This window comes from Entelurus aequoreus, linkage group LG08 (genome assembly GCF_033978785.1).
Source record: "Entelurus aequoreus isolate RoL-2023_Sb linkage group LG08, RoL_Eaeq_v1.1, whole genome shotgun sequence".
In the NCBI taxonomy this organism is placed as follows: Eukaryota; Metazoa; Chordata; class Actinopteri; order Syngnathiformes; family Syngnathidae; genus Entelurus; species Entelurus aequoreus.
Genome location: NC_084738.1, coordinates 69728722 through 69744622, shown reverse-complemented (window position 1 = coordinate 69744622; position 15901 = coordinate 69728722). Strand labels below are relative to the sequence as shown.

At 34.9% G+C, this 15901-nt stretch overlaps 1 protein-coding gene across 1 annotated transcript in view; it reads left to right on the top strand.

Annotated features, from left to right (window-relative positions):
• The first annotated feature begins 2561 nt into the window (after nucleotides 1-2561).
• The window catches only part of timp2a (TIMP metallopeptidase inhibitor 2a), a 65047-nt gene continuing 51707 nt past the window's right edge, over nucleotides 2562-15901 (top strand). Inside the window, exon 1 of the mRNA XM_062057189.1 lies at nucleotides 2562-2945. Coding sequence (XP_061913173.1) covers nucleotides 2816-2945 — 130 coding nt within the window. The 5' untranslated portion in view covers nucleotides 2562-2815. The remainder of the gene's footprint in view (nucleotides 2946-15901) is intronic.

The following is a 15901-nucleotide window of genomic DNA, read 5'->3' as shown; positions in this document are numbered from 1 at the left end:
TTTATTTTTATTTTTTATTGGAAAACTCTAGCAGCTCGAGAAAATATTTTTGATGCCCACGTTTTGAAAAAAGTATCAAAGATTTTGTTTATTTTTATTTTCTTATTGCTGCCGTTTTTAATGACAGTATGTGAAGTTTTGTCTTTGAACTAAAACAAAACAATAAAAGTATCAGTCTCAACTATAGTATTTATATTTACAAATATTATTTATTATATAAAAAATATGTATAATAGTATTTATAATATAATTTTTTTATGATTGTATTTTTTTTAATTTTAATTTTAATTATCTTAATTTTTATGAATATTTTATAGTTCGCCAACTTGTGATTTTCTGCAAATCACTTTGAATTGCCTTGTGCACGAAAACATGCTTTGCCTTGCTTATTTAAGCTTATATAAACCTCTATGTAATACAATGTGGTGCTTTGGAAAAAAAGTAGCAGTCTGTTCCTTTAATGTACTTTTATTGTTTACGCTAAATTGATGGACTACGAAACCCACATTTTATTATGAAGTGGTTTACAAAGAGTCAAGGCAAATTTCCGTACAGAAAGGCAAAAAAATCCAAATTAAATAATTTGAAAATAATAATTCAAATTAAAATAATTGAATAAAATCAGCATGAATACAATTATAGTATAAATAGTATGTAATATGTTATGTATAATTTTATTATTGTTTATAAAATTATTTGTAAATATTTTATTGTTTATAATATATATATATAACAATAATAAAATGATTTGTAAATATTTTATTGTTTATAATATATGTATAACAATAATACAATGATTTATAAATATTTTATTATTAATATATGTATAATAGTAAAATGATTTATAAATATATATATAACATAATAAAATGGTTTATAAATATTTAATTATTGTTTATACAGTATGTATAATAATAATATTTTTTTTAATAAATATTTTATTATTGTTTATAATATATGTATCACAACAATAAAATTATTTATAGATATTTTATTGTTTCTAATATATGTATAACATTAATAAAATGATTTATAGATATTTTATTGTTTCTAATATATGTATAACATTAATAAAATGATGTATAAATATTTTATTATGGTTTATATGTATAACAATAATCAAATGATTTATAAATATATATATAAAAATATTAGAATTATTTATAAATATTTTATCATTGTATAATATATGCATACCACTAATGAAATGATTTATAAATATTGTATTATTGTTTATAATATATGTATATGTATGATAAATATATGTATAATGTTAATAATAAAATGATTTATAAATATTTTATTATTGTTTATATTATATGTTAACAAAAATTAAATCAATCAAAGTTTATTTTTTATTGATTTATAAATATTTTATTATTGTTTATAATATATGTATAACAATAATAAAATGATTTATAAATATATGTATAACTATTATGATTGTATTATTGTTTGTAATATATGTATAACAATAATAACATGATTTATAAATATTTTATTATTGTTTGTAATATATGTATAACAATAATAATAAATAATACAATAATAAAATGATTTATAATTGTTTTATTGTTTATAATATATGTATAACACTAATACAATTATTTATAAATATTTGATTATTGTTTATAATATAAGTATATGTATATATGTATGATAAATATATGTATAACGTTAATAATAAAATTATTTATAAATATTTTATTGTTTATAATATATGTTAACAAAAATTAAATCAATCAAAGTTTATTTATTTTTTATTGATTTATAAATATTTTATAATTCTTAATAATATATGTATAACTAATAAAATGATTTATAAACATTTTATTACTGTTTGTAATATATGTATAACGATAATAAAATGTTGTATAAATATATGTATAACAATAATATTATAAATATTTTATTATTGTTTATAATATATGTATAACAATAATACAATTATTGATAAATATATGTATAACAATAATATTATAAATATTTTATTATTGTTTATAATATATGTATAACAATAATAAAATGATTTGTAAATATATGTATAACAATAATAACATGATTTATAAATATTTTATTGTTGTTTATAATATATGTATAACAATAATAATAAATAATACCATAATAAAATGATTTATAAATATTTAATTATTGTTTATAATATATGTACAACAGTAATACAATTATTTATACATATTTTATTAGTGTTTGTAATATATGTATAACATACTACTTATATTATATAATAATTATACTATTTATATTATAATTGTATTCATGCTGATTTTTTTCTATGATTTTAATTTGAATTATTATTTCCAGATATTTTAATTTTAATTTTTTATCTTTCCTTACAGAAACTTGCCTTGCCTCTTTGTAAACCACTGTATAATAAAACGTGGGTTTCTTAGTCCGTCAATTTAGCGTAAACAATAAAAGTACAAAGAATAAGAATGTGGATGGATGGATCGTCGCCATTTAGCGAAGGTAGACTTTTAGACCCTTTCCGCTTTCCGTCGCCAAAAGGGGGCGTGGCCTGAGCTCAGCCATTTATATAAGGGCGCACAAGCTGTGACGACGAAAACAGTCCAGAAAGACTCCGCCGCTGACAGCAAACATCACGACTTGCCGTCCGTCTTCCAGAAAAGTCGTGCGCACCGTCCATTGCGTCGTTGAGGTCACGCGAAAAAAAACCAATTTAAAAACGACAAACAACAACAAGCCGGTGACGAGAGGCAGCTTCCGGTCGTCGGGACATCCGTAGCAGCAAAGAGGGCGGACAACAACAAGCCATCGCCTCGCCGTGTCTGCGACAATGCCGCTGAGCGTCAACGGCATCCTGTGCACGCTGGCAATGCTGCTCGTCTGGCGGGCAGAGGAGCTGGCGGAGGCGTGCAGCTGCGCTCCGGTGCACCCGCAACAGGCGTTCTGCAACGCCGACATAGGTGAGTGATCTGTGGCTTGTTTTGCTGCGACGCCATGCTCGCGTCTTGTCCTGCAGACCGCCTCAACTCGCACAACTTTGCGCACGCAATATTCCCTTTTAAAGCGGGATTTAATTATTGACAACGCAATCCAAATATCCCTTTTAGGGCGTGCGAAGTAATAGAAGTGGCGGGTTTCTTTGGCCACTTGTTGCTAGGCAGAGTTCACTGGGCATCATCATAACTTGCCCCATTGGCAGATTAAATCCTGCCGGAAAAAATCAAAATAGATGTCTTTGCAGTTGGTCTTTCAAAAAAAAAAAAAAAAAAAATTGTCTATAAATGATCTTTGACTCACTTCTTTTTTTTTTGGCATTTTGTCCTTGAAAACAGCATAGTGCTCCTGTTAGAGGATCTTTGATAAGCGTTTTTGCAGGTGGCCCGGGCAATTATTTTGACTCTGGGGGCCACATTTAGAGTAAAAAAATGTGTTTGGGGGCCGGTATACCGTATTTCCTTGAATTGGCGCAGGGAATATAGTATTTGCACGTCTAGAATTACTGCCGGGTCAAACTCGTTTCTCAAAATAATTAACGCATTCTTGGCCTTATCGCAGGTTCATTATTAACGCCGGATCAAATTCGTTTCGCAAAATATAAATTATATTATCGCATGTCTATCATTTTTGCCGGGTCAAACTCGTTTCGCAAAATATTTAGCATATGGCTAGAACTTCCGCCGGGTCAAATTCGTTACGTCACGAGTGACGCTTTACCTGTCCTCATTTTCAAAATGGAGGAAGCTGCTTTCAGTAGTTTGCAATCGCACAAAGGAAAAAAGATAAAGAGCTATTCAGTAGGATTTAAGGTCCAAGCTACAGTATGCTAAAAAGAACCGTAAGCAGCTATGTTTTATTAATATACCGTAGCTGCGTGTGTCAAATACTGTATAAGTCATTAAATGACTCCCGCCTCCTGGTGGTAGAGGGCGCTGCCGCGCTAGTGATCCTTCTTGCGACTTCCGGTACTGCAGAAGAAGTGACTACACGCAGCAAGAGATTTTTTTTTTTAACATGGAGGATTACATACCGGTATCTAAAATTAAAAAAAATCAAAGCGCACGCCTAAATTTACCGCATTCCTTTTGGTAAACGCCGGAGTGAGAAGAGGTTTTAAAATAATTACCGCATGCACGGCCATCCCGCCGGCTTCCGGTAAACGCCGGAGTGACAGGAGGTTTTAAATTAATTAGCGCCCCTGCGGCTATTCAAGGAAATACGGTATCTATTGTTAGGAACACTAATACAAAACCTCACAATAATGTCTGATTGAATGCTAAAAACGTTATGACAGACCGCCTTAAAAAAAAAGGTAATGGAATTTTACATTTTTCTATGAAGGGTAAAACACTGAATATTGACAAAATATGAATGTCACACCCTTTTTCGATCAACATATTTTCCAATCAACTGAAACGCAACAAACAGTGAAATATGAACGTGAAGGGTACAAAATAAAACCACCTACAATCTGATATATCGGTAAGCTTTAGAAGTTAGTTGTGAAAATCTCCTTCCGCGTCTGTGGAAACACTCCCCACCCACACTGCTTGGTGCCGCGTCTGGGCAGCACGGTGGAAGAGGGGTTAGTGCGTCTGCCTCACAATACGAAGGTCCTGAGTAGTCGTGAGTTCAATCCCGGCCTCGGGGTCTTTCTGTGTGGAGTTTGCATGTTCTCGTCTTCCTCCCACCTCCAAAGACATGCACCTGGGGATAGGCTGATTGGCGACACTAAATTGGCCCTAGTGTGTGAATGTTGTCTGTCTATCTGTGTTGGCCCTGCGATGAGGTGGCGACTTGTCCAGGGTGTACCCCGCCTTCCGCCCGATTGTAGCTGAGATAGGCTCCAGCGCCCCCCGCGACCCCGAAGGGAATAAGCGGTAGAAAATGGATGGATGTTGATTTTTAAAAAAAAAAAAAAAAATTTTTTTTTTTTTTTTTAATTTCTTGTCGGGGACCACTGTTTTGGAGCATTCACACACAAAAAAGAACTAAATATAATGACATAAGTATTGTCAATAATGGTGCATAAAAAATAAATTCACATCTGAATAGCGATTCTTATTCATTCTGATTCTAAATCAATTCACAATTTTCAAAATCGATTTGAAAAAAAATAAAAATACATTTAGTTTTATAGGAATCAATTTTTCAAAATGTTTGTAGGCCATCTCTATGCAACCAGAAGGAGCTTTTCTAACGTGCAACTTGTTTTGAAAAGTTCGATAATCTATTCTGAATCGAATTGTTCGGTGCCCAAAGATTCTCACCACTAGGTACATCCTGCTTCTAATGATCACCTTTGGGATGTTTCCACAGGTTATTTGAACCCACCTGTGTTGAATTTAGATGATCGGACATCGTTTTAAAGAGGTACACACCTGTCTGCGTACCCAATTAATATTTTGTTATTCAACATAAAATAATAGCGGCCTTCATCAGAGTCCATTTTTAAAAACGACTCGCGTAAAATCAAACGGCATCATTTGTTGTGCACGATGTCACTTCTGGTTCCAGACTCAAGCACTTGGCTGGCAAACAAGCCCTCAGCGTGGCCTCAGTCGGACTGTTTCTAAGCCAAATGACAATTTTCCCATGCCGGCGAACAAAAAGAACGCCTGGTAAAGCTCTACTTTTCATAATGCGCTAGCTTACGGTGGATTTGCCGTAGACGTGCTACCGATTAGCATTAGCGGTTTTACATGGCACTTTCAACACCACTCCACCTTTTTGGTACTGAAAACTACAACTAAGAAGCGCGTTACAATCAAACCGCTGGCGTGAAATAAGTAGTGGCGCACAAAAAAATTGATTCGTATTCATCCCGTTCTAAATTAGTAATAATTTAGAAAAATCTAAAAAAAATTGTTTTTAAGAAGAATCAATTTTTAAAGAGGTTTTTAGGCTTTCCCCATGCAACCAGAATGACCTTTTTCTAACCTGCGAAATGTTTAATTATAATTGTTATACCAAATAATTAGGGATGTCCGATAATGGCTTTTTTGCCGATATTGTCCAACTCTTAATTAGCGATACCGATATATACAGTCATGGAATTAACACGTTATTATGCCTAATTTTGTTGTGATGCCCCGCTGGATGCATTAAACAATGTAACAAGGTTTTCCAAAAATAAATCAACTCAAGTTATGGAAAAAAAAATGCCAATATGGCACTGCCATATTTATTATTGAAGTCACAAAGTGCATTATTTTTTTTAACATGCCTCAAAACAGCAGCTTGGAATTTGGGACATGAGGAGGTTGAGGTGGGCTGGGTTGGGAGAGGGGGGTATATTGTAGAGTCCCGGAAGAGTTTGTGCTGCAAGGGGTTCTGGGTATTTGTTGTGTTGTGTTACGGTGCGGATGTTCTCCCGAAATGTTTTGTCATTCTTGTTTGGTGTGGGTTCACAGTGTGGCGCATATTTGTAACAGTGTTGAAGTTGTTTATAAGGCCACCCTCAGTGTGACCTGTATGGCTGTTGACCAAGTATGCCTTGCATTCACTTGTGTGTGTGTGAAAAGCCGTAGATATTATGTGACTGTGCCTTTAAGGTTTATTGGCGCTCTGTACTTCTCCCTATGTCCGTGTACACAGCGGCATTTTAAAAAGTCATACATTTTACTTTTTGATACCGATAATTTTGAAACCGATAATTTCCGATATTACATTTTAAAGCATTTATCATCCCTACAAATAATACATTGCGAGAATCGATGCTGAAGTGAATCGTCAGCCCAGGAATTGAAATCGGGTTGAGTTAGTAGACACCCCAAAGATTCACACCCCTCGTAGCAAGTGCAATATTTAAGTATAAACACTTTGTAGGGCGCAACAAAAGACTAGAGTTAGCTTATAGGCCAGGGGTGTCCAAAGCGCGGCCCGCAGCTAATTGTTTACCGGCCCGCCACACATTCTGCAAAAATTGCAAAATTGATAGTATTGCAAAAATTAAAAAAAAACATTTAAAAAAGTGGAATGAGTTGAAATCTAACAAGAAAAAGTTGCAATGTTGACACAAAGCTGCCATGCAGGCTTTTTTTTTTTTTTTGTCTTTCTTTATTTTTATTTTTTTTGCCATTGCTCAAAAAACAAAAAAAAGACAAAAAAATCTGTCATAATGAATTATTGACCTATTCATGGCTCCAATTACTTAAAAAAATTCACTTTAAAATGTTTTGTGTACAAAATATTGCATATATTGTGTGGTTGCCATATAAAACCAGTGTTTCCCACACATTCATTTATTTGTGGCGGCCCGCCACGAAATAATTAAGGCCACCACAAATTTTTTTTAATTTTTTTTGTTTTTTTGTCCTGTCCACCTTCTCAGGCAAATCATATAGTTGATGCATATCGGCTGTTTAGATTTACTTTACAAAAGAGAAGTGTAGGATCAAGATTTTTGGAGCTCTTTGTTCAGTGGATCAGATGTTTGATGAAGCTCTGTGTCTATCTACCACCACTACTGTTTTCTGTTTATTTGTTACTGACTGTGGCAGGACACCTCTGCCTCTGTTTCACTTTATGTTGCTGGTAAATAATATGCTTGTAGTAGTAGGCTAAAGTTAAATTATTTAGTATGCACTAATTAAAGGGGCAGAGCTTTAAGAGCCATTTTATCTTTTATATTTTTATAAGATATATTTTTTGTAAGAACCGCAATTAATAAATATATTTCAGTGAATAACTTATTGTTCAAATCTGTATATAAATATGTACATAGTGTTGTAATTATATTGTAAAATGGATGGATGGATGGACGTTTAAAACAAAACTGTTATTATTAATTAGTAAGTATAAATTTTTTTAGCCTTTTTAGAGAAAATCAAATCATTGTAGTAAATAATGCAAATTACTCGATGATGTCATGGTGACCACGCCCCCACCGCCACAGGTATCTTGGCAGTTTATGGGAAACACTGAAAACATCAAAGTTTTATTTGACAAAAGTGCATAAAACAAACAAAATAATAGTTCACGCGTAAAATCGACAGATATATCTGAAGTTGATCTCGTAATTTAAGTGTGAAAAGTAATTTTTAAAAAAACGAATAAAAATGTATCACTTTATGAGTGGGGGACCTTTTGGATCCCAAATATATTTAGTGGGATTTTATTTAACTTTTCCCTGTGATTACTCAAAAATATTAAAGAATTCAAATCGATGCATTATTGATCTTTTAGGGCTCGAATTACTAAATACTGCATATATCAGTTTTACTATAAAAAACAAACAAAAAAACCTGTTTTGTTTTTTTACTTGATATCAACCTGAAGTTGATATAGAGATATGTTGTAAAAAATAATAATAATAATAATTTGACTTATTTTTAACATTTTAATGACCGAGACTCTGGTCCCCGAAAGGTTAATAAAAAAAAAAAATCTATATATTTTGTCATGGTTTGAAAATGAAAAATATCAAAATGGCCCCTGTATGCTTAAATTTTTCCGTGTGTGGCCCTCGGTGGAAAAAAATTGGACACCCCTGTTATAGGCAAATACCACTCCCTGACTACGGCAACACACCGTAATCTACACCTTACTGCCATCTAGCGTCTTGGAATTGCAACTGCGTGCAAATTGTACTTTCTAATACTTGCAAATGAGACTGGTGAGAAAAGAAGATATAACGACTGTTGTGTTTATCAGCTTCCCGATGCGTTTGGCGGCCCGGAGACGTAGGAAGTCAAGGTGAGGTCGGTGGCTAGCGCGGCTAGCGCTCCAACAAAGTCCTCCTGGTTGTGTTGCTGTAGTCCGCTGCTAATACACCGATCCCACCTACAACTGTCTTCTTTGCAGCCTTCATTGTTCATTAAAAACATTGCAAAAGATGTCCAGAATACTGTAGAAATATGAAATGAAAACAGAGCTTTTTGTATAGGATTCTACGGGGTACCATAACTTCCGTTACTCGGACTTCGTCACGCGCATGCGTCATCATACCGCGATGTTTCAGCCGGATATTTCCCGGGAAGTTTAAGATGTCACTTTATAAGTTAACCCGGCCGTCATTGATATATAAACTATCAGACTGCGTGGTCGGTAGTAGTGGCTTTCAGTAGGCCTTTAACAACTCATGAATATGGAGAAAAAAATCGATACTGGTGTCGATACCAATTGGGAATTGGTATCGTAGGGCTTGAAAGCAGCCCAGCTCTACAGGGCAACGTGGCACCAGAGGGGGAAAAGAGAGACGTCTCTCATACTTTCAGAAGGGGGGTGGGTTTGATTCCCAACCCTGGAATAATATGTCACACTGCAAACTTTCCTTTCCCCTCTTTTTTTTTTTTCCTTCTTCTCTCCGTTTTATTTCCACTCTTCTTCCTCCCCGTGCGAGGGGTGGTGCAGTTAGGAATTACAGGAATGCTGCCGGGGTTTTCCCACCCAACTTTGGCTCGGTGTAACACAGGGACACGCTCGCTCAACACATCGCAAAAACAAAATGCACGGACGGGTAGAGGAGCTGCGTGACGTGCAGGTCGTGTTTCTGTGCGGAGAAAAAGCAATAAAAGTCAGAGTGGGACTTTTAAGTTGCCAATTATTGTGTTTGTTGTTTGTGTTTGACGCCAGTGGGAAGGTTTTTAGTGTTTTGATTGATGGAGCAAGGAAGTGCAGGAGGCGTTTCAAAATAAGGGCGTGCATAGAGCGCCTGTTGCATCCTGCTCATTAGTGACATCAGAGAGGATCTTTGATAGCGTTTTTGCAGTTTAAAAAAAAATTAAAGCTAGCATTTTTGTCACGGAGTCCTTTAAAACCGGCAGAGGGCTCCTGTCATATTGAAGATCTTTGATTACGGTAGATTGTTACAAACAGCAGAGCGCTACTCTAATATAGAGGATCTTTGACTATCGTGTTTTTGCACCATGTCTGCCTGTTGCATCCTGCTCATTAGTGACATCAGAGAGGATCTTTGATGAGCGTTTTTGCAGTCTTTAAAAAAAAAAAAAAAAAAAAAAAAAGCTAGCATTTTTGTCACTGGGTCCTTTAAAACTGGCAGAGGGCTCCTGTCATATTGAAGATCTTTGATTACGGTAGATTGTTACAAACAGCAGAGCGCTACTGTAATATAGAGGATCTTTGACTATCGTGTTTTTGCACCATGTCTGCCTGTTGCATCCTGCTCATTAGTGACATCAGAGAGGATCTTTGATGAGCGTTTTTGCAGTCTTTAAAAAAAAAAAAAAAAAAAAAAAGCTAGCATTTTTGTCACGGGGTCCTTTAAAACTGGCAGAGGGCTCCTGTCATATTGAAGATCTTTGATTAATAATAATAATAATAGATTTTATTTGTAAAAAGCACTTTATATTGAGTAAACAATCTCAAAGTGCTACAGTGTATTAAAAAATTAATAAATAAAAAAAGATTATGGTATTACAAACAGAGCGCCACTGTAATATAGAGAATCTTTGACTATAGTGTTTTTGCACCATGTCTGCCTGTTGCATCCTGCTCATTAGTGACATCAGAGAGGATCTTTGATAGCATTTTTGCAGTTTAAAAAAAAATTAAAGCTAGCATTTTTTGTCACTGAGTCCTTTAAAACCGGCAGAGGGCTCCCGTCATATTGAAGATCTTTGATTAATAATAATACTAATAATAATATATTTTATTTGTAAAAAGCACTTTATATTGAGTAAACAATCTCAAAGTGCTACAGTGTATTAAAAAAAATTTAAAAAAATAAATAAAAAAAGATTATGGTATTACAAACAGAGCACCACTGTAATATAGAGGATCTTTGACTATAGTGTTTTTGCACCATGTCTGCCTGTTGCATCCTGCTCATTAGTGACTTCAGAGAGGATCTTTGATAAGCGTTTTTGCAGTCTTTAAAAAAAATAATAAAGCTAGCATTTTTGTCACTGAGTCCTTTAAAACCGGCAGAGGGCTCCTGTCATATTGAAGATCTTTGATTAATAATAATAATAATAGATTTTATTTGTAAAAAGCACTTTATATTGAGTAAACAATCTCAAAGTGCTACAGTGTATTAAAAAATAAAAATAAAAAAAGATTATGGTATTACAAACAGAGCGCTACTGTAATATAGAGGATCTTTGACTATCGTGTTTTTGCACCATGTCTGCCTGTTGCATCCTGCTCATTAGTGACATCAGAGAGGATCTTTGATAGTGTTTTTGCAGTTTAAAAAATAAAAAATAAAGCTAGCATTTTTGTCACGGAGTCTTTTAAAACCATCAGAGGGCTCCCGTCATATTGAAGATCTTTGATTAATAATAATAATAATAGATTTTATTTGTAAAAAGCACTTTATATTGAGTAAACAATCTCAAAGTGCTACAGTGTATTAAAAAAAATACAAAATAAATAAATAAAAAAAGATTATGGTATTACAAACAGAGCGCTACTGTAATATAGAGGATCTTTGACTATAGTGTTTTTGCACCATGTCTGCCTGTTGCATCCTGCTCATTAGTGACTTCAGAGACGATCTTTGATAAGCGTTTTTGCAGTCTTAGTAAAAAAATAAAGCTAGCATTTTTGTCACTGGATCCTTTAAAACCGGCAGAGGGCTCCTGTCATATTGAAGATCTTTGATTAATAATAATAATAATAGATTTTATTTGTAAAAAACACTTTATATTGAGTAAACAATCTCAAAGTGCTACAGTGTATTAAAATATAAATAAATAATTAAAGATTATGGTATTACAAACAACAGAGCGCCACTGTAATATAGAGGATCTTTGACTATAGTGTTTTTGCACCATGTCTGTCTGTTGCATCCTGCTCATTAGTGACATCAGAGAGGATCTTTGATAAGCGTTTTTGCAGTCTTTAAAAAAAAAAAAAAAAAGCTAGCATTTTTGTGAGAGTCCTTTTAAAACCGGCAGAGGGCTTCTGTCATATTGAAGATCTTTGATTACGGTAGATTGTTACAAACAGCAGAGCGCTACTGTAATATAGAGGAAACCGGCAGAGGGCTTCTGTCATATTGAAGATCTTTGATTACGGTAGATTGTTACAAACAGCAGAGCGCTACTGTAATATAGAGGATCTTTGACTATAGTGTTTTTGCACCATGTCTGCCTGTTGCATCCTGCTCATTAGTGACATCAGAGAGGATCTTTGATAGCGTTTTTGCAGTTTAAAAAAAAATTAAAGCTAGCATTTTTGTCACGGAGTCCTTTAAAACCGACATAGGGCTCCCGTCATATTGAAGATCTTTGATTACGGTAGATGGTTACCAACAGCAGAGCGCTACTGTAATATAGAGGATCTTTGACTATAGTGTTTTTGCACCATGTCTGTAAAAACACTAAAGCTCTTTGGTCATATACAGGTAAAAGCCAGTAAATTAGAATATTTTGAAAAACTTGATTTATTTCAGTAATTGCATTCAAAAGGTGTAACTTGTACATTATATTTATTCATTGCACACAGACTGATGCATTCAAATGTTTATTTCATTTAATTTTGATGATTAGAAGTGGCAACAAATGAAAATCCAAAATTCCGTGTGTCACAAAATTAGAATATTACTTAAGGCTAATACAAAAAAGGGATTTTTAGAAATGTTGGCCAACTGAAAAGTATGAAAATGAAAAATATGAGCATGTACAATACTCAATACTTGGTTGGAGCTCCTTTTGCCTCAATTACTGCGTTAATGCGGCGTGGCATGGAGTCGATGAGTTTCTGGCACTGCTCAGGTGTTATGAGAGCCCAGGTTGCTCTGATAGTGGCCTTCAACTCTTCTGCGTTTTTGGGTCTGGCATTCTGCATCTTCCTTTTCACAATACCCCACAGATTTTCTATGGGGCTAAGGTCAGGGGAGTTGGCGGGCCAATTTAGAACAGAAATACCATGGTCCGTAAACCAGGCACGGGTAGATTTTGCGCTGTGTGCAGGCGCCAAGTCCTGTTGGAACTTGAAATCTCCATCTCCATAGAGCAGGTCAGCAGCAGGAAGCATGAAGTGCTCTAAAACTTGCTGGTAGACGGCTGCGTTGACCCTGGATCTCAGGAAACAGAGTGGACCGACACCAGCAGATGACATGGCACCCCAAACCATCACTGATGGTGGAAACTTTACACTAGACTTCAGGCAACGTGGATCCTGTGCCTCTCCTGTCTTCCTCCAGACTCTGGGACAAGTCTAGTGTAAAGTTTCCACCATCAGTGATGGTTTGGGGTGCCATGTCATCTGCTGGTGTCAGTCCACTATGTTTCCTGAGATCCAGGGTCAACGCAGCCGTCTACCAGCAAGTTTTAGAGCACTTCATGCTTCCTGCTGCTGACCTGCTCTATGGAGATGGAGATTTCAAGTTCCAACAGGACTTGGCGCCTGCACACAGCGCAAAATCTACCCGTGCCTGGTTTACGGACCATGGTATTTCTGTTCTAAATTGGCCCGCCAACTCCCCTGACCTTAGCCCCATAGAAAATCTGTGGGGTATTGTGAAAAGGAAGATGCAGAATGCCAGACCCAAAAACGCAGAAGAGTTGAAGGCCACTATCAGAGCAAGCTGGGCTCTCATAACACCTGAGCAGTGCCAGAAACTCATCGACTCCATGCCACGCCGCATTAACGCAGTAATTGAGGCAAAAGGAGCTCCAACCAAGTATTGAGTATTGTACATGCTCATATTTTTCATTTTCATACTTTTCAGTTGGCCAACATTTCTAAAAATCCCTTTTTTGTATTAGCCTTAAGTAATATTCTAATTTTGTGACACACGGAATTTTGGATTTTCATTTGTTGCCACTTCAAATCATCAAAATTAAATGAAATAAACATTTGAATGCATCAGTCTGTGTGCAATGAATAAATATAATGTACAAGTTACACCTTTTGAATGCAATTACTGAAATAAATCAAGTTTTTCAAAATATTCTAATTTACTGGCTTTTACCTGTAGAGGATCTTTGACTCACTTTTTTTGCAGATGGTCCTTAAAAAAATAAAAAAATAAAAAAAGCTGTTGTCATTCTGAGGATCTTTGACTCGCATGTTTTGTCAGTAAGTACTTTAAAACCGGCAGAGGGCTCCTGTCATATTAAAGATCTTTGATTACGGTAGATTGTTACAAACAGCAGAGCGCTACTGTAATATAGAGGATCTTTGACTTTAGTGTTTTTGCACTATTTCTGTAAAAACACCAGAGCTCTTTGGTCATATAGAGGATCTTTGACTCCCTTTTATTGCAGTTGGTCGTTCAAAAAAACAAAAACAAGCTGTTGTCATACTGAGGATCTTTGACTCGCATGTTTTGTCAGTAAGTACTTTAAAAACCGGCAGAGGGCTCCTGTCATATCGAAGATCTTTGATTACAGGAAATTGTTACAAACAGTAGAGCGCTACTGTAATATAGAGGATCTTTGACTATAGTGTTTTTGCACTATTTCTGTAAAAACACCAGAGCTCTTTGGTCATATAGAGGATCTTTGACTCACCTTTTTTTGCAGATGGTCGTTCAAAAAAACAAACAGGCTGTTGTCATACTGAGGATCTTTGACTCGCATGTTTTGTCAGTAAGTACTTTAAAACCGGCAGAGGGCTCCTGTCATATTGAAGATCTTTGATTACGGTAAATTGTTACAAACTGCAGAGCGCTATTGTAATATAGAGGATCTTTGACTATTGTGTTTTTGCACTATTTCTGTAAAAACACCAGAGCTCTCTTGTCACATAGAGGATCTTTGACTCAAATATTTTTCCGTTGGTCCATGGGGGAAAAAACAAAGCTCGTGTCATACACACCAGTGGTTCTCAGGATTTTTTTTCCACCAAGTACCTCTTCAGAAAACACTTGGCTCTCCAAGCACCACCGTAATGACAAACATTCAAATAGTCGCGTAGTAGGCCTAAGTATTTATTAAAAACTAGGCAGGGATTGTATTTAACAAGATATTTTTATGCACAAAAATCAACAATGAACATACAACACATATTTAGACGTCTTTGGCGTACTAGTGGTATGTGTACCACAGATTAAGAATCACTGATATAGAGGATCTTTGACTTGCATGTTTGTTTTTGTCATTAAGTCATATTAAACTGGCTCCTTTAATTACAGTAGATTGTTGCAAACAGCATAGACATCCATCGATCCATTTTCCACCGCTTGTCCTTTTCGGAGTCTGCTCTTAATATTTAGAGGATCTTTGACAAGTGTTTATGTCCATTAAAAATCACCACAGAGGATTTTTGACTCAAATTTTTTTCAGTTGGTCCTTAAAATAACCAAACTCTTGTTTAGGGCTGCAACTAACGATTACTTCGATTAATCGATTAATAATCGGATAAAAGAGACAAACTACATTTCTATCCTATCCAGTATTTTATTGGAAAAAAACAGCATACTGGCACCATACTTATTTTGATTATTGTTCCTCAGCTGTTTGTAAATAAAGGTTTATTAAAAAATTTTTTTATTTAATTACAAAAAAACCTCTGCGCATGCGCATAGCATAGATCCAACGAATCTGACTAAATTAATCGGCAACTATTTTAATAATCGATTTTAATCGATTTAATCGACTAGTTGTTGCAGCCCTACTCTTGTTATATAAACTATCTTTGGCTCAATTTTTTTGCAGAAACTATCTTTGGCTCAATTTTTTTGCAGATGGTCCTTAAAAACAGTAGAGCACTCTTTGTTCGTGAAGGATCTTTGACTTTTTTTTTTCAGTAAGCCTGTTTAAAACAGCAGAGTGCCTGTGTCATATAGATGATCTTTTTGCAGTACATTCTTAAAAACAGCAGAGCACTCTTGCCACACATAGGATCTTTGACTGTTTTTTTTTGTTGCAGTTGGTCCTTTAAAACAGAAGAGGGCTCTTGCCATATAGAGGATCTTTGATAAGCGTTTTTGCAGTTGGCCCCTAAAACCATAGATAGATCATTTTTTTGCAGTAAAACCTTAAAAATAGCAGAGTACTCTTGTCAC